This window comes from Lichenostomus cassidix, chromosome 19 (assembly GCF_008360975.1).
Source record: "Lichenostomus cassidix isolate B80296 chromosome 19, HeHo_3.0, whole genome shotgun sequence".
NCBI classification, from domain to species: Eukaryota; Metazoa; Chordata; class Aves; order Passeriformes; family Meliphagidae; genus Lichenostomus; species Lichenostomus cassidix.
This window is the reverse complement of record NC_139499.1, coordinates 6,376,550-6,399,612: the sequence shown is the minus strand read 5'-3', so window position 1 is coordinate 6,399,612 and position 23,063 is coordinate 6,376,550. Positions and strand designations below refer to the sequence as shown.

Sequence of the window (23,063 nt, the reverse complement as noted above, 5' to 3'; positions counted from 1 at the left end):
TATCTCTCCGCGCGTGTCGCGCAGGAAGTGACGCCCAGCGGCCGCGCCGAGGTGGCGGCGGCGAGGCGGCAGCATGGTGATGGCGGCGCAGGGCGCGCACCGGCCCGGGCCGCTCAAGCAGCAGAACAAGGCGCACAAGGGCGGCAAGCACAGCGGCTCCTCGCAGCGCCGCGCTGGAGGTGAGGCGGGACGGGCTTCCCGCGGGTTCCCCGCCGCCCCTGGCCCGCCTGATCGTTCTCTTCCCTCCCAGGCCGCGTGCCCGTCAAGGCCCAGCCCCGCCGGCGGATCCGTGACCTGAACCGGGTGGACCGGCGGCATCAGGCGCTGCAGCTCCGCCGGCAGCGCAAGGAGGCGGTGAGGCCCTGGGGAAGCCGGGCGTGGCTGGGCTGGTTGTTGCGAGGGGAGCTCGGTCGGTTCGAGTCTCTACCGGAGGGGTTTGGAATGGGGTCGGGGTAGGTTTCGGTGTGGGCGATGCTAACCGAGCCTCTTTGGGTCTTTGCGGGGAGATCCGGAGCTGCGCGGGGGAGACGAGTGGGTGCCAGGGCTGGTTCGGTTGGGGTCAAGCGGAACAGGGTGGGTTCGGGTTGCGGTGTGGAGGACTCTGGTGTTAATCCGAGCGGCGGCAGAGGAGCCGGGCTGGGATTCACGCTCTGCCCTTGTGCCCGCAGGTGCTGGCGGAGAAGCGCAGCCTTGGCAGCAGGGACGGGCCCCCGCACCTCGTGGTTGTGGTGCTGCTGCACAGCAGGGCTGCAGCCCACGACACTGTGCGCCTGCTGCAGAGCCAGGACTCGGCCATTGTCCGTGCAGATGAGGGCAGAGCTGGTGGCTTTGCCCTCCTCTGTCCCCGGCTCAAGCAGCGCTGGTGCTTTGTCACAGCGCAGGCAGGTGAGGAGGCACTGTTGGTTGTGTTCTTGGTTCTGCTACCTATGGCAGCCCCACTAATGGAGGTGTTTTGGATGCAGGAGACCTTCATGCTGTCCTAGACCTTGCCAAAGTTGCCGACTCCCTCCTGTTCATCCTGGATTCTGTGGATGGCTGGGACAGTGCTGGGGAGCACTGCCTCTCCTGCCTCTTTGCACAGGGGCTCCCCAGTTATGGTGAGAAATGTTTTGGGCTTCTGGGGGGCCGTGGAGGTGGTTAATGGAGACTTACTGTTACAGTAATTAATTTTCAGGGCTCTGTTGCTTTCAGTGAAAAGAAATATTTCCTCATGTTGAGGTAGAAGTTCTTTGTTTCAGTTTATGGCCATTGCTCCTTGTCCTGTTGGGCACCACTGAAAAATTGGTGGTGCATATCTGGCCATTTGGGTTGCTGATACCCAAACATTTGTCTGTGTTTGGTAAAAGACATAAGAAGGTTTAAGATCTGATGCTGAGCTCTGTTCTCTGCTCGGCAGCTCTGGCTGTCCCAGGAGGCTCTGACCTGCCCCCTAAGAAGAGGATAGACGCCAGGAAGAAACTGTCCAAAGCCATTGAGAAGCGCTTTCCCGAGGCCAAGCTCTTCCCCCTGAACACAGAGCAGGAATCCTCGCTGCTCCTGAGGCACCTCAGCTCCCAGAAGCAGCGGCACCTTGCTTTTCGGGATCGCCGCGCTCACCTGCTTGCCCACGCTGCTGAGTTTGTGCCCAGTCAGGACAGCCAGCTGGTTGGGACCCTGAAGGTGTCTGGCTTTGTCCGGGGACAGACCCTCAATGTGAACAGCCTGGTGCACATTGTGGGCCATGGGGACTTCCAGGTCAGCCAAGTGGATGCACCCCCTGACCCCCTCTCTTTGAACCCACGGGTGGTTAAAGGACAGAAGAGGAGTCAGGACATGGAGGTTCAGGTGTGTTGGGGTGAGGGCTTTGCCAGTCCTTTTAGAACATAAGGTTTCTGAACTTTCATTGTGGAAAATACAACTGGGTGTGTGTGGGCAAGGAGAGGGAAAAGGGAGTTTTTTATCTCTGTTCTGCTACTGGGCTGAGGTTCCTTGCCTGCAGTGTGTAATGAACGTTATGGCATGACATAATTAAGGGAGTTTCAATTAAGATTGATTGCAAGCTTCAGTTAGGGGTGTTCAGAGCAGGGAACTCTGCTATTGCCCTTCAGGATGAGTCTGGAAATGGTGCTGATGAGATGGAGGAAGATGTTAAGGTCCTGATGAAGGCAGATCCAAGCAAGCAGGAATCTCTGCAGTCAGAAGTGGTTCCTGATCCCATGGAAGGAGAACAGACATGGCCTACTGAAGAAGAACTGCAGGAAGCAGAGGGTGAGTAGCAGCAATAATTCTGTACTTTTTCCTTGTCCATCTTAAGAGTTGCTAGAAACTTCTGTCACCAGGGTGGCTGTAAAGAAACATTGTAGATGGGTTGGTTTCCATCCCTACTCTCATCAGGTGACCAGCAGGCTGTGTGCTTTGCCTGGGAAGTGAGCAGATTTTGGCTGTCCTGACAAATTCTGTGCTGGAAAACATCAGTTCTGGTCTAGATCTGTTTTGGCTGTCGTGGGGTAAATATTGCTGAGGGGAAGGAGAATTGTTCTGTATTAACCACTGGTGGGAATCCTACAGATTCTCTGAAGGCAAACAGGAGGGTGGTGAAGGTCCCCAAAGGCACATCCAAGTACCAGGCTGCCTGGATTGTGGATGATGGAGAAGAAGGCAGTGAGAAAGATGATGATGATGATGAAGATGATGACATGGATGATGATCTGATGGAAGAGGCAGTTTCTCAGGTACCTCTAAGAGCTGATAGTACAGGTGTTCTCCAGGCATATTCTGGGATAATTCTGTCATTCCAACTTGCTCTGTCTATGCAAGGCCACAACACAAAGCCAGCACTTGCCTGGATTTCCCCTGTTAAATCCCCACATGTTTCATGTTGCTTCTCTGACCTGTTTGACCCCAAAATGACAGGCTGGGGTCTGTCTGGGGTCCCAAATCACACAATGTGAGCTCACCCAGAGTGTCAGTGCTGCATGCACAGCTCTGTGTGCTCACAGGCTCTGTGCTGCCCTGTGCCAGGAGGGGGAGAGCAGTGAGGAGGAACCTGGGGAGGAGGAGAGTGAGACCATGACCGTGTCCGAGTGCCTGCGGGATGACCAATATGACGAGAAGATGGAGGAGGATGAGCAGATGCTGGAGAGATACAAACAGGAGAGAATGGATGAGATGTTCCCAGATGAGGTGGACACGCCACGGGATGTACCTGCCAGAGTCAGGTAAGAAATGGGATGCTTTGCTGGGAGAGGAGCTGGGAGGCACCTGCCTGTTAAATTTGGTGAGGAAGCCTGTGATGTCTTAGCCGTGGTGTCTGAACCTGGCTGAAATACTCTTGTGAAGACTCATTCTTTGGCTCTGAGGCTTCCAGAGCAGGCACTAGTTGGCAGGGAGAGCTGGGTCCTGACCTGGGAGAGGGAGGAGGATAGCCCTGAGGCACAGTCTGGGGATTTGGCTGCTGGTTTTAGCTCTCTTTGCGCCAAGATCTTTCCTGAGGGCTAATGTTTGCTTTGCTCCCTTTGTTCTCCCTGAAGGTGTGAGACCCTGCAGACCACAGGTGGTGGTGAAGGATGGGATTCACCTCAATTGGTGAAGTAATTTGTCTTTCCTGCCCTCTGTTTTTCAGGTTCCAGAAGTACAGGGGGCTGAAAAGCTTCCGGACTTCTCCATGGGACCCCAAAGAGAATCTTCCAAGGGATTATGCCAGGATCTTCCAGTTCCAGGACTTCTCCCGAACCAGAAAGAACCTCTTCAAGCAAATAGAGAAGGAGGAGACTGAAGGAGCTTCGGTAACTCCCTTTTGCTCATCTCTTTCCCTGCTGTGCTCCTTTACTCCCAATAGGAACAATTTACCAAGGAGGTGGTAGGGTGGATATTTCAGCCAGCATGAAGCCTTAAATTCAGATGATTTTCTCCTGGATTCCCTCCCTAACCCTGGCACATCTTCTGACAGTTTTTTTTGTTGAGAGAAGTGTTCACAACAGCTCCTGTTTTGGCAGGTGGGCTGGTACGTTACGCTTCACGTCTGCAATGTCCCTGTCTCGGTGATGGAGAGCTTCAAGGAAGGGAAACCCCTGGTCCTGTTCTCACTGCTTCCCCACGAACAAAAGGTGAACAAAAGGGACCTTGCAGGGGTGTGCAGCTCCTTGTTCCTTCTGGCTTGGGGAGGGTCTGGCTGCAGAGGGTTTGGGCTAAAATCTCCCCACATTGCTCCTGTTTCAAAGTAGGTCAGAGTGTGCAGAATCTGCCAGGGGGGTTTAGGATAAAGTATCTAAGCCTGGCACTGGTGACCAGTGACCTTTTGGGATGCCATTCTCAAGGACATTCATCTTTTGCAATGTCCTATTGCTTTCTGCTGCCCACCATAACCTGCCAGCAGCCCCTCAGTGTGGTGCCTCTTCCAGATGTCTGTGTTGAACTTCCTGGTGCGTCGCCATCCAGGCAACAGCGAGCCAGTGAGGGCCAAGGAGGAGCTGATCTTCCACTGTGGGTTCAGACGCTTCCGAGCATCCCCCCTGTTCTCCCAGCACACCTCAGGTTTGTCAGGGACTGGGAATACCAGGAGTGGGGCTGGGGATTTGGGGGCAGGAAGCCTGTGATGTCTTAGCTGTGGTGTCTGAACCTGGCTGAAGGATTCTTGTGAAGATTCACTCCTAGGCTCTGAGGCTTCCAGGGCAGGCACTGAATCATGGGGAGTAGAAGGGCTTGGGCAAGGTGGCTCACTGATCCAGGCAAGGTCCAGGTTTCATGCCAGAGGATCACCTTCATTCCCAGATACTGTACCAGAGGAGGAGGGGTTTGTTGGACAGGGAAGAATGAGCTTTGGGCTTTCCCACAGCACTGAGGACTTCTGTTGGCCTGAACTTGATCATTGCTGTTCTGTCCTAGCTGATAAGCACAAGCTGGAGCGTTTCCTGCGCCCAGATGCTGCCCTGGTGGTGACTGTTTACGCTCCCATCACTTTCCCTCCTGCCTCAGTGCTGCTTTTCAAACAGAGAAGCAATGGTGAGTTGATAAATGCTGAGGAGGTGGTTTGTGGGAAACAAACTGTCCCCATTCCCTGCTTGCAAGTGCATCCCTCCAGAAAGTATTTCTTGAAAAAGCTGTCCCCCTCCTGCTGTTTGACAAGATGAGCCCTTCACCATCCCTGTTGTCATTTGTCTGTCCCTGCTGTGGGTTTGCTCTGGGCCTGGATCTCTTTGGGGAAGGGGTTTGTGGTGGGGAGGGAGTGATGGAGGCACCTGCCCTGGTGCATTGGTGACTCTGCCTGGCAGGAATGCACGACCTCATTGCCACGGGCTCCCTGCTCTCCGTGGATCCCGACAGGATCGTCATCAAGCGCCTGGTGCTCAGTGGCCACCCCTTCAAGATCTTCACCAAGACAGCTGTCGTGAGATACATGTTCTTTAACAGAGGTACAGCTCATTTCTGGTGGGAAGAGAGGTTCTGGAAGCAGAATCCCTGTCCCTGTGGTTATGTTGGTGCAGCACAGCCTGTTCCTTACATGCCTTTCGTGTTTTCATCTCTAGATGATGTGATGTGGTTCAAGCCCGTGGAGCTGAGGACAAAGTGGGGACGCAGAGGGCACATCAAGGAGCCATTAGGTAGGATTGATTTGGTGTTTATCTCTGTGTTGCTGGCATGGTGTGGTCTTCCTAGGCCAGAGAGACTGCTAATGGCCTCCTGTGCTTTCTGCCTAGGGACCCATGGCCACATGAAGTGCCACTTCGATGGGCAGCTGAAATCCCAGGACACGGTGCTGCTGAACCTCTACAAACGTGTTTTTCCCAAATGGACTTATGACCCACATGTCCCCGAGCCTGTGCCGTGGGTGAGGAGCGAGAGCGCGCTGCCAGAGCGGGAGGTGGAAATGGAATGAGTCTCCAGCATAGCTGGAGTTTGTGCCTTGGCTCCCTGGATGCTGTTCTTGGCCTGTGCACAGTGAGGACAGCACTGATGTCTTGGACGTGTTACTGCTGGGGTCTGTGCAGGGGCAGCTGCCTTGCCAGCTGCTGCTCAGGTACCAGCTATAGCTATTTATTTTAATGGAAAATGTCAAAAATGCCTAAGTGCCTCTGTCTTGGTGGTGGTCAGGAGGCTGTGTGCATCCCTTGTCCACTGAAACCCCTGGCCCACTGGGGTTGTTTCTGTCCCTCATGCCCTGCCACGTGGGGTGTGTGGGGATTATGCTGTGTGAAGGAGCTTGCTGGCAGTTCCTGCGATGCTGAGGAAGAAAAGCCAAGCAGCAGCTGGGGAGGGTGACTGAGTGCAGCTCTCTGGAGGCCTGGCCCAGAACAAGGCAGCTGGGGAGGGGAGAACAGGCAGTGCTTTGTTTCCAGGCCCCCCACAGAGACCAGTGCCAGCTTCCCATATCCCTCCACAAAAACTCCCAAACATTCGGACTTGATCTGTTTTTAGTAGCGCACAAACCACTGCACAAATTCACAGTGAGTGAGGTTTTCGTTCCTTGAAACACCACTCCATCCTCATTCCGCTTTCCCAGAGAGGTCTGTGAGCCAGGTCAGGGCTCTCAGGTCCACGTTTCCCCCACACAGCACGATGCAAACGTTCTGCATGTCCCGGGGGACTGCCTGGAACCGCTCCGAGAGCACGGCCGCCAGTCCCACGCCTGCTGTTGGCTCAATCAGCAGCTTCATCCTTTCCCACACCAGCCACGTGGCTCGCTGTCGGGACAGGGCAGCAGCTGTCAGCCCAGCAGCCAGCACAGGCTGCTCCAGGGCATCCCTGCAGTGCTCTGGGAATGGGAGAGCAGAGCTTCCAACAGCCCTTTCCAGCTGGAGACAGCGTGGGTGTCACAGCTGCACTGGTGCACAGGGGCTTGTGCTGCTCTGGGAGTGTGTTGGGGTGAGAGCAGAGGGGCAGGGCAGGGATGGAGGCAGCTGCCTGCTGGCAGCTAGCGTGAGAAGGGAGCTGGGAGCCTTTACCTTGATTTCCTCCTCTGAGACTGTGAGGACATCGTCCACCAAATCCCTGATGATGGGCCACGTGGTGGGTCCGATGCTGGTTTTTACTGCGTCTGCGATGGTGTCCCGCGGGTGGAGGTTGGGGGTCAGCTCCCCTCGGACCTTGGACTGGTAACAGTCATCCACGTTGCATGGCTCTGCAGCAAACACCTTCACATCTGGCCTCAAAGCCTGGGGAGAGCAGAAGGAGCCACTTGGGTAACACTAGTGTGTGCTTGTTCCTTGTTTATGTGTGTGCAGGGCGCTAAGCAGGCCTGCTGCTGCTGCCATGCAGACCCCAAGCACCCACAGACTTCTGCAGCAGGGTCTTTCTGTTCCTAAAGTTAAGAGCTGCTGCCTGCCTTGAGAGCCCTGCCCTTCCCACAGGGAGGTGCAGCCACCACTGCCTGGATGAGCTGTTGCCTACCTTGATGGCAATTGCTATTCCTGCAAGCATTCCTCCGCCTCCGACGGGAACCACCACTGCATTTACCTCGGGTGCCTGTGCAGAAAGGAAGCTTCTGGCACTGTGTCCCCCTTTTTGCTGTGCAGGGGTCAGGGGTCAGGCTGTGCATTTCCCTCACCTGCTCCAGCACCTCCAGGGCGATGGTGCCTTGCCCCGCAATCACTGCTGGCTCCTGGTTGGGGTGCACCAAGACTCCTCCTGTCTCCTGGACTACACGTAATGCTGTCTCAGCTCTGGACTAAGGGAAAGCACAAAGAGTCACCTCTCAATTCAGCTGGGCCGTGCTCCTGGCTGGTCTCCCTGTGCCTTACCTTGTCATTGGGCTCACAGGGCACCAATGTGGCACCGTAGGCACGGATGGCATCTTGTTTACACTGTGGTGCTGTCCGGGGCACCACGATGTAGGATGGAATGCCTGTGTGATGAGAGAAGGCAAATCCAAGCCACTTAGCACTGCAGGAATGAGCATGGCCTTGCCTATGCTAGTCTCTGCATGGGTTGAGTAGAGGGATTTCCATCCTTCTCTCCGAGGGCAGCAGAGCTGTCTGCCCAGGACCCAGCTCTGCATTCTGGTCGGAGTCCACCTTACCTTCTGCTTGGGCAGCACAGGCGAGTGCCTGCCCGTGATTCCCACTGCTGTGTGTCACCACAGCTCGGGGCAGCTCCCGTCCCGTCCTCTCGCTTTCCTCAACGAGGCTCCTCACCGCGTTCAGGGCACCGCGGATCTGGAAGGAGAGCGCAGGACTCTGTGCATCACCGCCCCAGAGCCCGTGTGCTGAGCCGAATGTCCTGCTTCCACCATTCCCTCAGTCCTGGGCAGCTTTTGGCGCCCCACGCAGGGTGGCAGGAGCTGGTGAGTTTCTTGCAAAGAGCGACCTTTGCCCCGTGGCTTTGCAGTGCCGCCATCGCCGCGCACCTTGAAGGACCCGGTCCTCTGGAAGAGCTCGCACTTGAAGAGCAGCCTCCTGCCGGCCAGGCGCTCCAGCCCGGCGCAGGTGAGCAGCGGGGTGCGGTGCACTCTGCCCCGCAGCCGCCGCTCCGCATCCCGCACCTCGCCCAGCGCCGGCGGCGGCGCGGCCCCGTGCGCGGCCATGTGCGCGGCCCCGAGCGCGCGTGCGCGCGGCCGCGGCGGCGGTTTGTCCCTGCGCGGCCGCCGTCCGCACCGCCCGCCCCCGGCCCTGCCAAGATGGCGGAGGGGCTGGAGCGCGTCCGCGTCTCGGCCGCCGAGCTGCGGGACATGGTGGCGGCGCAGGCCCGCGCGGCCGGCGGCGGGCGAGGTGAGGGGCGCCGGGGGCACCCGCGGCCCGCTGCCGGGCCTGCCCTTCCCTTCCCCGCGGCGGCACCTGCCCGCGGGCGCGCACGGCCGCGCTGCCCGGCTGCGCCTGCGGTGGGGCTTGGGGCTGAGGGGGTGGCCGGGATGGGAGAGCACGGCCCTACCGCGCCGGGAATGGGGAGGTTGCGGGCCTCGCGGCGGCAGCCGGGGCGGCTTTGGCCCGGGGTGGTCGGTCCCGGCCCCTCTGGGATCTCCGGGCCGAGCTCCCGGTACCGGCGGCGGTTCGGGGCTGCGGGCGGTGCGCGGTGCTGACGGGGGAAAGTTTAGGAGTGCAGCGGGGAACAGCCCGGCTTTGGTGGGTCGTTTAACCGTGCGTGGTCCGGGCTGCGTTCTGTAACGATTTTTTGTGTAAATACGGTTAAGGGAGGAGGAGAGGAACGTTACCGGATTGTGAGCAAGGGGGAAAGGAGTCTTTGGCTCAAACGGTCCGTTGGAGTCTCTCTCCTGTTGGGGAGCAGGGATTGCTGGGGATGGCAGCTCCTGCACCGACAGCAGGCAGGTGACTGCTGTTGAACCTGTAATGGGAAAACTAATCTTGTGGTGCTTGTGCTCGAGTCTTGTGTTGTGCTTTACCTGTCCCTTGTTGATGCTTTGAAGTAAAACCTGTTGCAGGATGGAATTTGTAAGTGGATCAGGCTAAAGATTTGGTCAGTTGTCTTAGACTCTCTCATTTTCTACTCTTATTCTGTGATTTCCTGTAAGTATTGACATAGGTTTTCAGATCTCTCCTGGACCTGCCCTGAGGGTGGCAGGCTCTTTGCCTTGACTTAATATTTCTCCTTGAATATTTATCATGGTATTTTTAGTCCATAGAAATAACTTTTTTCTGTCTGTCTTTCCCCAGAAAACATGAAGGAGGTGAAGGAGCCGAGGCATCGCAAAGACAACAGGCGCCCAGACCAGGAGATTTACAAGCCCGGCCTCTCGAGACTGAGGAACAAAATTGTGCCACCAAAGCAGGAGACCTCAGAGACAGAAAGGAGCAGAGCTGAGGAGGACAACGAGGAGAGTGCTGGGGACAAGGACTCTGTGGGAATGGGAGCTCCAGCCGTGGAGGACGGGGACAAAAGCAATGGCCCCAAGCAGAACGGTCCTTCACAGGAAAAGGAGGAAACAGAGACCAAAGGCGGCCTGCAAAGCCAGGAAAACTTATCCAAACAGCCCATTGTGGATGAGTGGTGTCCAAAGACCCCCAGGAGAACCAAGAAACCAGACCAGCAGATCTACCAGCCTGGGAAGCGCCTGCACTCAGCTGCTAAAGAATCCTCCCCACGGTCAGCAAGCGAGGAAATCACCGCGAGGATGGAGCAGCTGAAAGTTGAAGGAGATGAAGAGATGGAGAAAGGCCCTGGAAAAGACAACAACAGGAGAATTAAATCGAGCAGGGAGGATAGAGAGGGGAGCCAGGCCAGGGAAGCAGTGAAAGCCTCCAGGGGAGATAAAGGGAGACGAGCAGAGCGAAGCGACAGGATGAGGAGGACGGGGGATGAGGTGCTGCCAGGCAAGCTGGGCTCCACCAAGCGCTATTCCCGCACGGACAAGCGGCGGAGCCGATACCGCACCTGCAGCACGAGCTCAGCTGGGAGCAACAACAGCACAGATGGAGCCCTGCTCGTGGATGGGGTGGAGAGGCGGCAGGAGCGTGCCAGGGAAAGAATACGTCCCAGGAAGCAGCTCTCTGTGTCCTCCACCGACTCCTTGGACGATGACAGAATCGATGAGGCAGAAGCGTACGTCTCCGGCAGGAATTCGGACAGGAGGAGGCATTCGGAGCAGAGCCGAGCTTCCAGGAGTGAGAGCGAGTGGAGCAGCAATGGCAGGGAGGTCAAGGGACCCTTTCGAGTCACATTTGACAGCAGGACCATGAACAGGGATGTCAGCCTGGTAGATACTGATAAAAAAACATCCCTGAAGGCTTCAGAGGCGAGGAGCCAGAGCAGGGAGCCCCAAGGGAGGGGCCGTGGGATTCTGGTCCTGCCTGCCAACACGGACCTCTCTGCCAGCTCTGGGGGTGTCCCTGAAGCCACTCACTCTGGTCCTAGGCTCCTGCTAGGTGGGGCTGGCAGCAAAGGGTCCCGGAGCCGGGGCCGAGGTGGCACTGCCCGCCGGCTGTGGGACCCAAACAACCCGGACCAAAAACCCGCCCTGAAGAGCCAGACTGCTCAGCTTCACTTCCTAGACACGGATGATGAAGTGAGCCCCACCTCCTGGGGGGAAGCCCGCCAGGCCCAGCCCTCCTACTATAAATTCCAAAACTCTGACAACCCCTATTATTACCCTCGTGCCTCCGGGCAAGGCCCCCAATATCCCTATGGTGGATATTCCCTGCAGTATCCCATGGGTCCAACCAACGGGGTGTACCCAGGAGCCTATTACCCTGGGTACCCTGGCCAGGCAGGGCAGTACCTGTGTGGCCCTCTGCCCCCCACTCCTCTGAGCCCCGAGATGGAGCAGCAGATGAGGAATATGCAGCAGCAGGAGCTCAGCAAACTCCTGCGTGAGGCTGGGAACCAGGAGCAGCAGCTCAGCAACCTCCTGTCCAGAGACCGCATCAGCCCGGAGGGGCTGGAGAAGATGGCCCAGCTGAGGTTCGTGGGTGGGCTGGAGAGGGGGGAGTGAGTCATTTCCAGGGTGAAATATGGGAGAATGGTGTCTCCTTGGGGATCTGACGTATTGGGGATCTGTGTGTCTCAGAGGCTGGGAGATGGGGCACTGGGTTGCCAGTTTTTGATGTGCTGGGTCTGTTTGTTATGTGCCAGGGGTGTGTGGGTGGTGGAAGGAAGCTGTGGGTGAGGATGGATGTCATCTCCCTGGGCTGGAAGCAAAGCCATTGCTTCTTGTGCTTGGTGAATGCCTTGCAGGGACACAGAGGAGCAGGACAAGCACCTGCTGCAGCTTTTTGGTATTTCTGGCTCTTGCTGGAGTTGATCTCTCTCTGTTCCTGTGCTCTCACATGCTCTCAGTGTTTGCTGTCAGACTTCTGCTTTCTTACCTGCCCTCAGTTTTCTGCTGTTGGATTTGCACTGTGGGCTTTGAGGTGCTGACTGTCAGTGTGTGCTCAGGAAGCATTTGCTGTGTTCCTGATGCTGTGTAACAGTTTCAGTGTCTTTCCGGCGCTGTGTAGTTTTGCTCTTGATGCCACTCAACATGGTGACACACTGGTAAGAGTAGCCTGGTGATGCCAGGCTGGCAAGAGAGAAGTAACAATGATGCTCTGGAGGGTGGTTAAGATGGCTGTAACAAGTTTCTATTGGCATCGTGCAGGTTTCTTTGTGACCACTGTGCAGGGCTTCTCTGGAGACTGATTTTCAGAGGTGACTGGCAGCAAATGTAGCAACTGAGCTCATTTCAGGCCTTGTTCTGTGTTTTGGACATTTGCTCTATAGACCATGGGGTGGGATTTGTCTGTGATTGAAGCAGCACTAGAGGTTTCAGGTCTTCTTCAAGGTGCTCAGGTCACCCAGAGCTGTTGTGTGGAGGGAGAAGAAACACTGGGGTGCTGCTGTGGCCTGTGGAAATGTCTGCAGAAATGACCAGTTCCCTTGGTGTTTGTGCTGTCCAGGTGTGTGTGCAGCATTTGGGGACTGTGTGGGGTCAGGCAGCCCATCCTGGCTCTGTGCTTTGTGCAGGAACCTGCCAGCATCCTTCTCTTATCCTGTCACGCACTTTCAGGCATTGCCATCTGGCTTCACTCCAGGCTTTACCATCCACACTCTCATACTGTTTCTGTAGGACTTGAAAGATTATAAGGAATAAGGCTGCCAAGGCAGGAACAGCTGAGGATCCCCTTTACCATAAACTTACCCTCACATTTCAGAGCTGTTCCTAGCTTGCAGCTGTTTTATTGAAGTTGGGGGAGGATCTCTGCTCCAGCATCCAGGCAGGGCTGTAGGCATCTGACAAGGGGAGTGTGATTTCTCAGACTCTGAGGCTGTTTTTCCGTTGGGTGTGATGTTCCCAACTCATTCATTTTTGAAGAAGCAGAGTCTGTGTCTCTGCTGTGTGTTTTGGTTGGGTGGAAGGTAGGGTGGGGATCATTTTAATGCCAAGACCTCTGTTGCCCTGTGGTTCTTGGTGTGTTTGTTCCTAGCCCAGACCTTGTGCTCAGAAGGAGCAGAGCCTGGCAGTGCATTTGTTCTCTGTCTTAGCATCAGGAGACACTTGTGCCTCTCTGTTGGCAGAACTGTAGCCTTTCTCTTTGCTCTTTGGAAAGAGATCTTGATCCATTCTGATGCCCTGTACAAGGGAGGTGGTCCTTTTAGATTTGCCCTCTTGGAGCAGGCAGGGTGTTAGATTGCAGCAGCTCCCCTCTCTCTGGGGGATGTGTGTGGAAACACTGATTTGTAGAGTGCTGCTGACAGCTGGATGTGAGCAGCAGGTGGTTCAGCACGCGTTCCCTGGCAGTTGCTGTTGCATTGACCACTCCCTGACTGTGTTTTGCTGTAGGGTGGAGATGCTGCAGCTCTATGAACGGTGCATCCTGATGGATATTGAGTTCTCTGACACCCAGAACGTGGACCAGTTGCTGTGGAAGAATGCTTTTTACCAGGTGATTGAGAAATTCCGGCAGCTCCTCAAAGACCCTCAGGGGGAAAATGCCCAAGAAATTCGGAACAAACTGCTCCTGCTTCTGGATGAGGTAAGAGGAGAGAAACATCTCCAAATTTTACTAAACCTTTGGGTGGGATTGACTGGTTTTTAGAAAGGAATGGTGTAATGGGGCAGCTGGTCATCTTGATTCTGTTCATGCCTCCAGGTTCCTTAGGTTGTCCTTATGTGTCTGAGCATCCTCCTTCCATTATGGTTTGGTGTGGCAGGTGTAGGTCCAGGTAGATATCTGTTACAATTTAAACCAGGCTTGTTTTGGTGTGTTAATTAGAAATTTATTTAAACTGAAATGAAATAAATGCCCTGAAGTTACAGCTAAACAGAATCATTCCTGGAGGTTTGTGCCATCTTTACCAAATTTGCTTGGAAGTCATTCTGTAAAACTGCAGCTCGGTTTAGTGTTTGTACTGGGTGGGTTAACAGACCTGAGAGGATTTTACAGAATTAGGGTGGGAAAGGGACTGCTGGAGGCCTTTAGTCCAACCTCCTGCTCAGAGCAGGACTTGTTAAACACTAAATCAAGTTAGTCTTGATTTTGTGTAGCTCAGTCTTAAAAACCTCTGAGGCTGGAGATCCCCCAACCTCCTTGTGTTCTGAAGGGAAACAGCCCAAACCTCAGGGAGATGCACCTCCTTTCTTGCACATCACAGGGATGGTGTGGTGATTTTATGTTTGTCATCAGAAAGATCATAACATCCAAGTGTGTGTTTGTGTGTGTTTTGCAGGGATCTTCTTTTTTTGACAGCCTCCTCCAGAAGCTGCAGGTGTCCTACCAGTTCAAGCTTGAGGACTACATGGATGGGATGGCCATCCGGAGTAAACCTCTCAGGAAAATGGTAAGTTGGCTTCCTCTTTGAGCCTTCTCATCCTGGTAATCCTATGCAAGGTGCTGAATTCAGTGTGCTGCCCTTGCCAAGGCCACTCCAAACAGAGTCAGTTTGTTTGCAGGGAATCTTTCTCAGCTGCTGGATAACTCTGCACTCAGGTGCAGTAACATTTCTTAGCTTCCTTTGCAAAGAACTTGTTTTGTACCAGCTCTGTGATCAGAGCTAATCAAGGAAAGAAGTGTCCAAAGGCATCCTGACCTACCTTAGATATTGAGCATCTCATTTTTCTGCCTGTGGAACCCAGAATAATGAGGGAGAGCTGGCAGTTGTGCTGCCTCCCCGATGCGTTGCCCTGAGCTGTGAGTGCAGGTGCAAGGGACAGCTGGGAAAGGATATTTTAGTCCAGCTCCATTCCCAGAGAGATGTGTTTATCTAACAGCTGTCCTCAAATTGGTCACGGACTGAACAACTCCCTTCTGGAGAGAGGTGGGCTATTGTGTCAGAGAGGAGGTGTTTAGGGGGTTGGCTTTCCCTTCCAAATGCTGAACCAGTGCCATGGAGCCTTTTCATTTCATTCTGCTGCCCTTTTGTGAGACCTTCAGTGCATCACTGACCTCCCCTTGGCTCTGTACAACCCCTGTGGGCTCGCTGGGTGTGCAGGTGAGTCAGGGCTGTGTCCCAGGTGGTCCATGGCTGCTCCTTTGCAGGTGAAGTACGCGCTGATCAGTGCCCAGAGGTGCATGATCTGCCAGGGGGACATTTGCCGGTACAGGGAGCAGGCGAACGACACGGCGAACTACGGCAAGGCCCGCAGGTAGGCACACTGCTGCTGTGTCCTCCCAGCACAGCTCTGCCTCTGGATGCAAGGGATGGATCTCATTTCATCCCTGAACTTGCCTCTAGCCAAAGTCTTTCTCCTTTTTTTTGAAGTCTTTCCACTCCTCTGTTGTATGGAAGTCGTGTAAGGCTGAAAGATGAAGTGAATTTTGCTGTTCCAGTCATCCTCCATCTAGTGTGGAAGTTTTCCTGTGCTGATCCTCCAGCAGGGAGGGTTTAGACTGCTGAGAATTGCTCTTGTATTTTCTGGTGGCTTTTGCATCCATATGTTCTGACTCCATCAGAGCTTACTGGCACTTGTTGCTTCCTGCTCATCTATGGGGTGAGCCAGGGGTATTTCCTTTGCAGGGATATTTTCCTCTTCTGTCCCCCATCTCTCTCCAGGATGGGCACAGCTCGCTGTCTGTGCTCACTCCTGCAGGCAGAGGGCACTTGTGGGAAGGGCCTGTTCCCTGCAGAAATGCCAATTCCAAGGGCAGTTCTGCACTTTTAAAGACAGGGAAGGCAGCCTGATGTCCTTTATCTCTGGTTTTTTCCATCCCCAGCTGGTACCTGAAGGCTCAGCAAATTGCTCCCAAGAACGGCCGTCCCTACAACCAGCTGGCACTTCTGGCCATCTACACGGTGAGTTGCTCCTCGTGCAAGGATGTGCAGGCAGAGGGAGAGCCTCTGGGATGGCTGTGAGATTCCATCTGGTGGAGAAAGGCATTGTTTAGGGCAGTGCTCAGATGGTTTGGGTTTTTTCTTAAAGGAAGAGAAGCTGATGGCAGGATGTGCTGTGTGGATTCCAGCTGCTGTGGCTTCAGGCAGCTTTGTCAGATACACGCTACTCCCTCAGGGGTTTTGGGGACTGTGCTGTGGGCTGTTGAGAGTGTAATTATTGAAAGTTTAAAATACAGCCCACTTTTTGCATGAGATTTTTGTGCTCAGAGCCATCTGTTTGCTATCTTATCACTGAACCTGTGGGCATTTGTCTGAGAAACATCCACATGTGACTTCCTTGAGTTTCAGTTGTGCTGGCTACTCCAGCCATGCAGGAATACTGACTTCAGGCAAGATGTGACAGCAGATAATGGAAACATCATGCTGGGGCACAGAGGCTGGTAGGGATCTGCCTGTTCACAACACTGGAAGATGCTGGTTTAAAGTAGAGCAGTTCAGAACTGCTGGGTTCAGAAACACCTTTCCTTCATGGCTGGGAAGGACCTTTCTTTCTGTCCTGGGCAGTACTGAGAGAGAGGGCTCATGTATTGAGGAACAGGGAAGGGGGAGCACATGGGATCCTGGCTCTGGATGCCCCAGAAGGAGTGGCAGCTCTGAGCCTGGTTGGTTTTTTTGCAGAGGAGGAAGCTGGATGCTGTGTACTACTACATGCGCAGCCTGGCTGCCAGCAACCCCATCCTCACTGCCAAGGAGAGCCTCATGAGTCTGTTTGAGGAGACAAAACGCAAGGTGAGTCCTGGAGCTGCACCTACCCATGCTGACTGATGGTGGCTTTTAGACTTGGAGACATTTCTTACCTACTTTTAAGAAATTCTCTGAGAGGCAGCCTTCAGAATGATTGTTTTGGGTTGATTTGGGCAGCTGAATCTCATGTTCTGGGTCACAAACTAGTTCAGCTGAGCTCAGCAAGGTTGCTGTGGTTTGCAGCATGGCTTTAGCATGTGGCACAATCATTGCTTTGTTCCATATGTGCTTCACACCTATGGGGATGGATAAGGGAAGCTGCAGTGCCTTTGTGCCCCGGCAGTCACCCCAAATACCCCATTGGCTGTAACACACTCCTGGGATAATTAGAATTGAAAACCTCTCACCTGCACTGTCCTGTAGTGTCAGAACCAAACTCTAGACCTGTCCATGAATCACTGTGGTTGTGAAAAGAGGGAAAGGGCTAATTTTCCCATGTAAATAAAATGACACACTTCCCCTGACCTCTGCTCCCCGAGTGATCTCAATGTGTCCTGTGTGCCCAGTCCGAGCAGATGGAGCAGAGGAAACACCAGGTGCTGGATGTGAGCCCCAACCGCCGGGGGAAAGGCAAGAAATCCACCCTGAGACAAGTGGGAGATGATGCCACGAGGCTGGAGATCTGGATCCATCCCTCCCATCCCCGTTCCTCCCAGGGCCACGAATCTGGCAGGGATTCTGAGCAGGACAACGGGCTTGGGAACCTCAGCCCCAGCGACGTGAGTACCGCAGGAGGCAGCGGTTGGCTTTGGTGTCATGCGTTTGGAATGCGGTGGAATGACACTGGATCTGTTTTGCTTTCCTGTTGCTAAATTTTTCAGTGTTTTGGCTTTCCCTGTGGGAGCTGTGCCTGGGTCAGGCTGAGGAGCTGGTGACCTCGTGCCTCTCGTGTTTAAGGCATGTTGTTACCATCCGTTTTTTGGCAGAGCGCGCTGGCGTGGCTGATGTGGAGCAGGAGAGGCACAAACAGAAGATGCTGTAAAAATGCTTCTGCTCTAACTTGGGTGAGGTTCCCGGTGGGAAATGAGGTCAGGTGCTGGAGACCAGGGTTAACAGTGACCCTGGAAGTTCTGAGGCTTGTTCTGGAAGTGTCACTTGTCCCATTGCCAGATGATTGGAGGTTTGCACTGGGAATGTGAAAACAGTGGTTTCAATTTCCAGTGTAGGTGTTACATTTGCATAACTTGCTCTGCTGAGTGGCTGGATCAGCACCTTTCTTTTGCAAAAATTAAAAATCTAATTAAGTGGTGGTGTCTCCTGTGAGCCTGTCCAGCTGTACCTTGCAGGAGGAGCCTGGGTGAGCTCTGTTTGTCAAGCCCAGGAATGTGGGCGAAGGCAGTGGTGGTTGGGAGCTCATCCTCCAGGAATCTTTGCAGTGCTCTGGCACATTTGACTTGCAAGAGAACTTGCCAGGGAGCTCTGGGCTGCCTGTCCTAAAATGGCTGTTAAGGATGGGAGTTTAGGAGGACTGGGAAGACCTTCCCTGCACACTGTGGGGCCCAAAGCCTCTTGGATTTGCGCTTTTGTAACGAGTTTGTGACTTCAGCTGGGTGGAACTGGGGTGAAGTCTTGGAGCTTTGAAAGATAAGCTCTGGCACGTTGCTGCAGCATTTTTCAGATGTTCCTGCCCTTGGTTGTTTTCTCTCTCCTCAGCTTTTCTTCTGGGGACTTTTGCTTCCTCAGTGTCATTGAAAGCAACGTGCCAAGCTTTAGCTTCTCCATCAATCATTGATGAAGATGCTTGGCATAAGATGCTATGAGCGTTTTTGGGGCACTGGGGGTTTCTCTTTTACAGTGTTCTCACATGAGGCAGTGTAGCAGCTGGCAGAGTGGGAGGCAGTGATGTGTTTGTAGTGCAGCACTTTGTGCTGGAGCTTCCCCTTGGTCTGTTCAGTGGGGTCTGTGCTCTCTGAAGTGCAGCTTGCTGGCACTGTCTGTCCAGATTTGTCTGATATTTACCATAAGTCTTGATTTCTTTCTGTTTGAAACATTGGCTCGTGGATAGCATGAGCTTTCTGACTGTGAAGAAGCCACACCATCAGAAATAGAATGGCAGAAGAGTGGGGTGAGCTGAGGGCCTGGGTTTGGGCACTGTTGGTTTTGGCAGCCAAGATATTTATTCTCAGGCTGCCTGTGCCTGCTGTGGGGCAGCACTCGAGTTAGCACAACTGCTTATGGGGCCATGTCACCCAAAATAACCACGTGGAAAAAAACCCCTGAAATCTGTGTGGCTGCCAAAGCTCCAAAGCTGTGAAGCCGTGGGCTGGATAAAGACAGCAGCTCTTCGGGAAGCTCTGAACTCCTTCCTTCTTGAAGCTGTAGCCTCTTAAGCCTGTTCCTCGCAGCATCCCGGGGTGTTTTAGAGCTGCGTGGCTGGAGAGGAGCCGAGCAGCCCTGAGTTGCCACTGTGTGGCACTGTTTGGCCTCGGAAGGGACAGGAGAAGGAGCAGCCCTGGTCCTGGCAGCACCTCTGCCCCACATCCCCAGCCGGGCGGAAGGGAGCAGCTCAGCTCCCAGGGGACGTGTGCCAGCGTTTGTGTGTCATTTTGGGGAAATGAGGCTAAAAATGTCATTGCCTCCTCGGTCTCTTCCTTGCCAGCTTTAGTCCTTGGAAAGGCAGAGGCAGGCTGTGTTCTGTGTTGGTCCTGACAGCTGTGCTCTGCAGGTTGCAGAGGCATCAGTCTTGTGGCAGCTGTTTGTGGGCCAGAGGAGGGAATTTTTCAGGGTAGAATGGGTAATTTCAGATTCCAGCAGCAGATATAACACTGCAAGTAGAGATATAACAGCTCTGGATGCATCCTGGGCAGAAGTGTGGGAGAGAGGCTGCTTGCACCCTTCAGACAGAGGCTGTTGCTTCAAACCCTGCCACAGGTGGTTTGCCTGTGAGGATGCTGGCTGTTCTACAGGTGGCAAGAAATCGATTGGGGATGTTTTCTGTCCTCAGTAGTGGCTCCCTTCATTGTGCAGGTGGTGAGGTGCCAGTCCTGTGACGTGACACACTTGGCAGGGAGGTGCTGCACCATTGCTCTCCCAGGACCTGCTGGTGTGTGTGCTGTCCCTGTCAGCATGTGCTTACACATCTCTGCTCAGGACTGACTTCATTTTCCCTGATGCAGTTCTTTACAGAGGCCCAAAAATTGCTTTATTTCAGGGTCAGGAGCCCACAGGCTGGAGTTAGTAACATGGGATGGCAAGAGTGAGAAGGCCAGCTCATACTGCATCCATTTCTGGGATGAGGGAAGTGTGTGGGCCTGGCAGTTTGCCTTGTACTGTGTGTTTAGGTAGAGGCTTGGCAGAGCTGCCTCTTTCACAGTTTGCTCCACCACCTTTGCTAGGAAGATGCAGAACTGGAAGAATGCACCACCTGTGCACATTGAGGGGTCTAAATCTCTGTTTGACCCCTTCCCTGTCACAGGATTTGGCACTGCTGGCACACAGAGCATGGGACAGTTTCAAAGCAAGCTGAGGAAATGTTGGAGTTGCAGCCTGGCTGTTTTGTGCTCAGGGTTTTGGCTGTTTCGGCCACAGCCTTTTGGGGTTTCATTCTGTGAGCTGCTGTTCTCTGTGGTCTCTTGTCCGTTGCATGTTTCTGTGTGTGCAGGGGCAGGAGGGCCCAGGCTGACCTTTACCTGGTCACTTCATGTGCAATTCCAATACAAAATGCAAAAAATGAGGCTGAGAAAATGAGCAGTTGTGTCGGTGAGCTGAAGAGCTGAGCCTCTGCTATTTCTCCTCTGCCACTGGTTTCATTTGCCCTGGGTCTGTATTCATCTTAAATCTGCTAGTACCATAAAGCAGTTTGCTCTGCAGGCTGTGAATTGGTAAAGTAAACAGGGCAAACGGGCTGTCAGTCTCTTGAGAAAGTGCTAATATTACACTGAGTTTGAGATTTTAATCACTCCTGTCAGGAAATGCTGAGTTAAGGTTCTCACAATTGCTGCTGCCTGCTGCCTGTGCTCTGCAGTAGACACTTCCTTGTGTTACCACGCAGCATGCAGGCACTAATAAAGATTGCTGCAGCTAAGATTGGGGAAGAGAGGTTTTCCCTTGGCAGGCCAGTAATTGAATAATACTTCTCTCCAGATGTCTGAATACTTCATCATCATTAAAGAATTAAGTCTCTTAGCCTCTTTGTGCGAGGTCAGCCTTGTAGAGCCATCAAAAGTTTGGTAGGGCCACCCGAAAAGCTCTTGGGAAAGCAAAGGCCAGAGTCAAGATCTGCTGTCACAGCCTTGTGCATTAGCTGCAGGAACATTCCCATTTTCCTTCAGCTTGCTGGGCAGGGATGAAGGTTTTGGATTTGCTGGGTGCCCATGGAGCAACAGCTCCTTTGCAGTGGCAGAGAAATTGGGGTGGAATCATTAGCTCTGGAGTTCAGAGCAGGTTTTAACTTCCAGTTCTTTACCCAGACTTCCTTCTCAGCAGCAGGGAGTGTGGATAGTGCACCAGGGTTTCCACAAGTGAGCAGTAAATACCACCAGGAGGTCTACCAAAAAAAAAAAAAATGTTCCTCTGCAGCTGGATGAGGGCACTGTCCTCTCAAAGCAGCAGAGATTGTGAGAGCTGTCCCACCTTCTTCCCTCCAAGTCAGGATTTAGCTACCTGGAAACTTATCCTGGTTTGGGGCTGTCTGAAAAGGGTCACTGTCCCAGTCAGCTCCTGTATGTTTCACATCCATTTTTCCTTGGTGATGTTTGTTGTTCCTGCTCTATGCACTTGTTCCTCTTGGGCAGCAGCCACTTGGGTGACTGGGCTGGCTCCTTCTCCTGCCTGGTTTCAGCCCATGCACATTTTCATCTGGTGGAGCTTGGGCTTTGCATCTGAAGGGTTAAAACCTCATTTTAGTCTGGTAGCAGTTGTGGTGGGGGTTTCTTGGCCATTCTGCTCCTTTAGCCTGTCCTTTGCTTGGAGCAGTCACACACAGGAGCAGTAGTGACCCAAGCTCAGAGTTAGGGTCACCTTGATGTCACTGCCTCTGCTCCCTGGGAGTGTCTGCTGTGTTCAGAGGCTGTTGTGGTGTGAGCTGAGTGTCTCTGAGCATGGCCAAACTTTGCTCATGCAAATATACCCCAGAGACACCCCCGTTTGTTAGAGCTGCTCCCTCTGCTCTCAGCTCTTCCCCTCACCTTGTAACTCTGTTCCATTACACATGACTAGAGGTAAGTGACAGGCAGAAGTGGAAATGATGTATTGCTGTAATGATGGTTGTTCTTCCATATAGATGCACGGTGAAGAGGCTGCTTGGGGAACTCATTATTTTTGCTGCATCCCTGCCAGGCTGGTGGGAGCATTTCTCCTCACTGCCAGCATGGTTGGGTGGTTTTGCTCAGGACAGTGGAAGATTGATCTTTTCTTTGCAGACTTATGACTAATCTTTGCTGGATGAAGTACAAGGCTCCTCCAGGGCTCCCTCATTTGATACCTCTGTGGTGTCAGGTGGGCAAAGCCCTCCTAAAATGGTGCATTTTAGGAGCCTGTGATCTGGAAAATGAGCCCAGGCAGCTGGGGTGAAATGGGTGAAAGGTGGGCAGGGTGAAAGCACAGATTTGCTGCTTTGCTCCCACTGCTGGGGCATGGCTTCCCAAGGAGCTAGCCCTGCAGGCTGCACTTGATGTCCTGTGCTGACTCTTGCATGCTTTTGGGGTTTTTTAACCCTAAATTAGACGCTGGTGCAGAGGGTGGAGGAAATGGGACCCACTAGCCCAGCAGTGCCTGGACATGCCCTGTGTGCTGCTTGCTGCTGAAGTTGTTCCCACAGCAGTTAAACATCTGAGCCCCACCACAGCAGTGGTGTAGGTGTGTCCCCAAAGGGAGGGGACACACGAGGGAGTGTCCCCAGCGTCCCCTCAGGTTTTTCTCACCGAAGGAGGCATTAGTAGGACACACACAGGGTCTGAGAGTGTCAGCACCTTGTCACAGGAGGGTGGCTTGTGTCAGGTCAGGAAGTTTGTCCCTTCTATGGTTAGATGCTGTCTGGTGTTGGATGTAAGTGATCCTGTCTGTGGGCTATTATGGTCTGTCTTTGCTGTCAGGGGATGGCAGTGCTTCCCCCACAGCCTGCTCATGGCTGTGTTTGATCCACACCTCTGCAGAGCTGCCAGCCCCTGCTGAGCCTCCCCTGCAGCACAACAACAAGCAGAACTGCTCTCTGGGGTGGGAATGCCAGGCACCAGCAGACAGCTCAGGGCTGCCTTCCCTTATTTCTGGCCTTTATCCACCACCCACATGAGAGAACAGCAAGAGCTCTTGCATCCTTAATCTTTGTGCCCGAAGCAGTACTTGAGAGGGTGAAATTGTGGAGTTCCCTCTGTCCTGTCCTCATTTTTCTCACCCCCAAATGCTTGCAGGAAGCTGTTGGGTTTGGTTACTCATTCATGGAGGTCAGGACTAGGTCTGGGGTTTTTTTTTCCCTTTGTGTTTAGGAAACAGTTTACAAACTGTTTTGAGCACGGGGGAGCTGGTGGCGTGTGAATGAGGCTTCTCAGCCTCTTTACTGCTGGACTTGCATTAATTCTCTGCCCTGCCTCCTCTTCTGTAATCTCTTGGCTGGCAGAGTGAGTATTTCTGAATGCTTTCCCCTGCCTGCA

General features: G+C 53.8%; 3 protein-coding genes and 2 non-coding genes across 10 annotated transcripts in view; 4 read left to right on the top strand and 1 right to left on the bottom strand.

Moving 5' to 3' along the window:
- The first annotated feature begins 25 nt into the window (after positions 1 to 25).
- TSR1 (TSR1 ribosome maturation factor) lies at positions 26 to 6,044 on the top strand. Its single transcript, XM_085078241.1, has 15 exons — positions 26 to 179; positions 251 to 354; positions 669 to 885; positions 963 to 1,097; positions 1,397 to 1,824; positions 2,088 to 2,247; positions 2,548 to 2,711; positions 3,001 to 3,197; positions 3,602 to 3,764; positions 3,975 to 4,085; positions 4,380 to 4,512; positions 4,864 to 4,980; positions 5,250 to 5,390; positions 5,505 to 5,579; positions 5,676 to 6,044. Exons 1-15 carry the CDS (start codon positions 74 to 76, stop codon positions 5,852 to 5,854), a joined length of 2,430 nt encoding a protein of 809 aa, XP_084934367.1. The 5' UTR covers positions 26 to 73; the 3' UTR covers positions 5,855 to 6,044.
- Positions 3,258 to 3,350, top strand: LOC146429118 (small nucleolar RNA SNORD91 family). Its single transcript, XR_014855896.1, has one exon. It is a non-coding gene; the product is annotated as a small nucleolar RNA SNORD91 family (small nucleolar RNA).
- On the top strand, positions 4,560 to 4,652 carry LOC146429117 (small nucleolar RNA SNORD91 family). Its single transcript, XR_014855895.1, has one exon. It is a non-coding gene; the product is annotated as a small nucleolar RNA SNORD91 family (small nucleolar RNA).
- Positions 6,045 to 6,371: 327 nt separating the features above from the next.
- Positions 6,372 to 8,509, bottom strand: SRR (serine racemase). 2 transcript variants are annotated; one of them, XM_085078252.1, is made up of 7 exons: positions 8,321 to 8,509; positions 7,994 to 8,129; positions 7,716 to 7,819; positions 7,523 to 7,642; positions 7,366 to 7,440; positions 6,921 to 7,130; positions 6,372 to 6,659 (listed from the first exon to the last, which is right to left on the bottom strand). In XM_085078252.1, exons 1-7 carry the CDS (start codon positions 8,495 to 8,497, stop codon positions 6,462 to 6,464), a joined length of 1,020 nt encoding a protein of 339 aa, XP_084934378.1. In that variant the 5' UTR covers positions 8,498 to 8,509; the 3' UTR covers positions 6,372 to 6,461. The 2 variants fall into 2 exon arrangements, with proteins under 2 accessions (XP_084934378.1, XP_084934379.1); XM_085078253.1 differs by having other exon boundaries at positions 6,613 to 6,730.
- Positions 8,510 to 8,529: 20 nt separating this feature from the next.
- Positions 8,530 to 23,063, top strand: part of SMG6 (SMG6 nonsense mediated mRNA decay factor) — a 103,173-nt gene continuing 88,639 nt past the window's right edge. For 4 of the 5 annotated variants that reach the window (XR_014855713.1, XM_085078234.1, XM_085078232.1 and 1 more), the window contains exons 1-8: positions 8,530 to 8,681; positions 9,582 to 11,325; positions 13,184 to 13,376; positions 14,071 to 14,181; positions 14,880 to 14,986; positions 15,555 to 15,633; positions 16,351 to 16,461; positions 16,983 to 17,195. Coding sequence is in view for 4 of the 5 variants with exons in the window: in XM_085078234.1 (XP_084934360.1) it covers positions 8,591 to 8,681; positions 9,582 to 11,325; positions 13,184 to 13,376; positions 14,071 to 14,181; positions 14,880 to 14,986; positions 15,555 to 15,633; positions 16,351 to 16,461; positions 16,983 to 17,195 (2,649 nt within the window). In the remaining variant the exon portion in view is untranslated. Of the gene's footprint in view, positions 8,682 to 9,166; positions 9,360 to 9,581; positions 11,326 to 13,183; positions 13,377 to 14,070; positions 14,182 to 14,879; positions 14,987 to 15,554; positions 15,634 to 16,350; positions 16,462 to 16,982; positions 17,196 to 23,063 lie in introns of those variants that run through there. The other variant, XM_085078233.1, reaches the window with a different exon arrangement.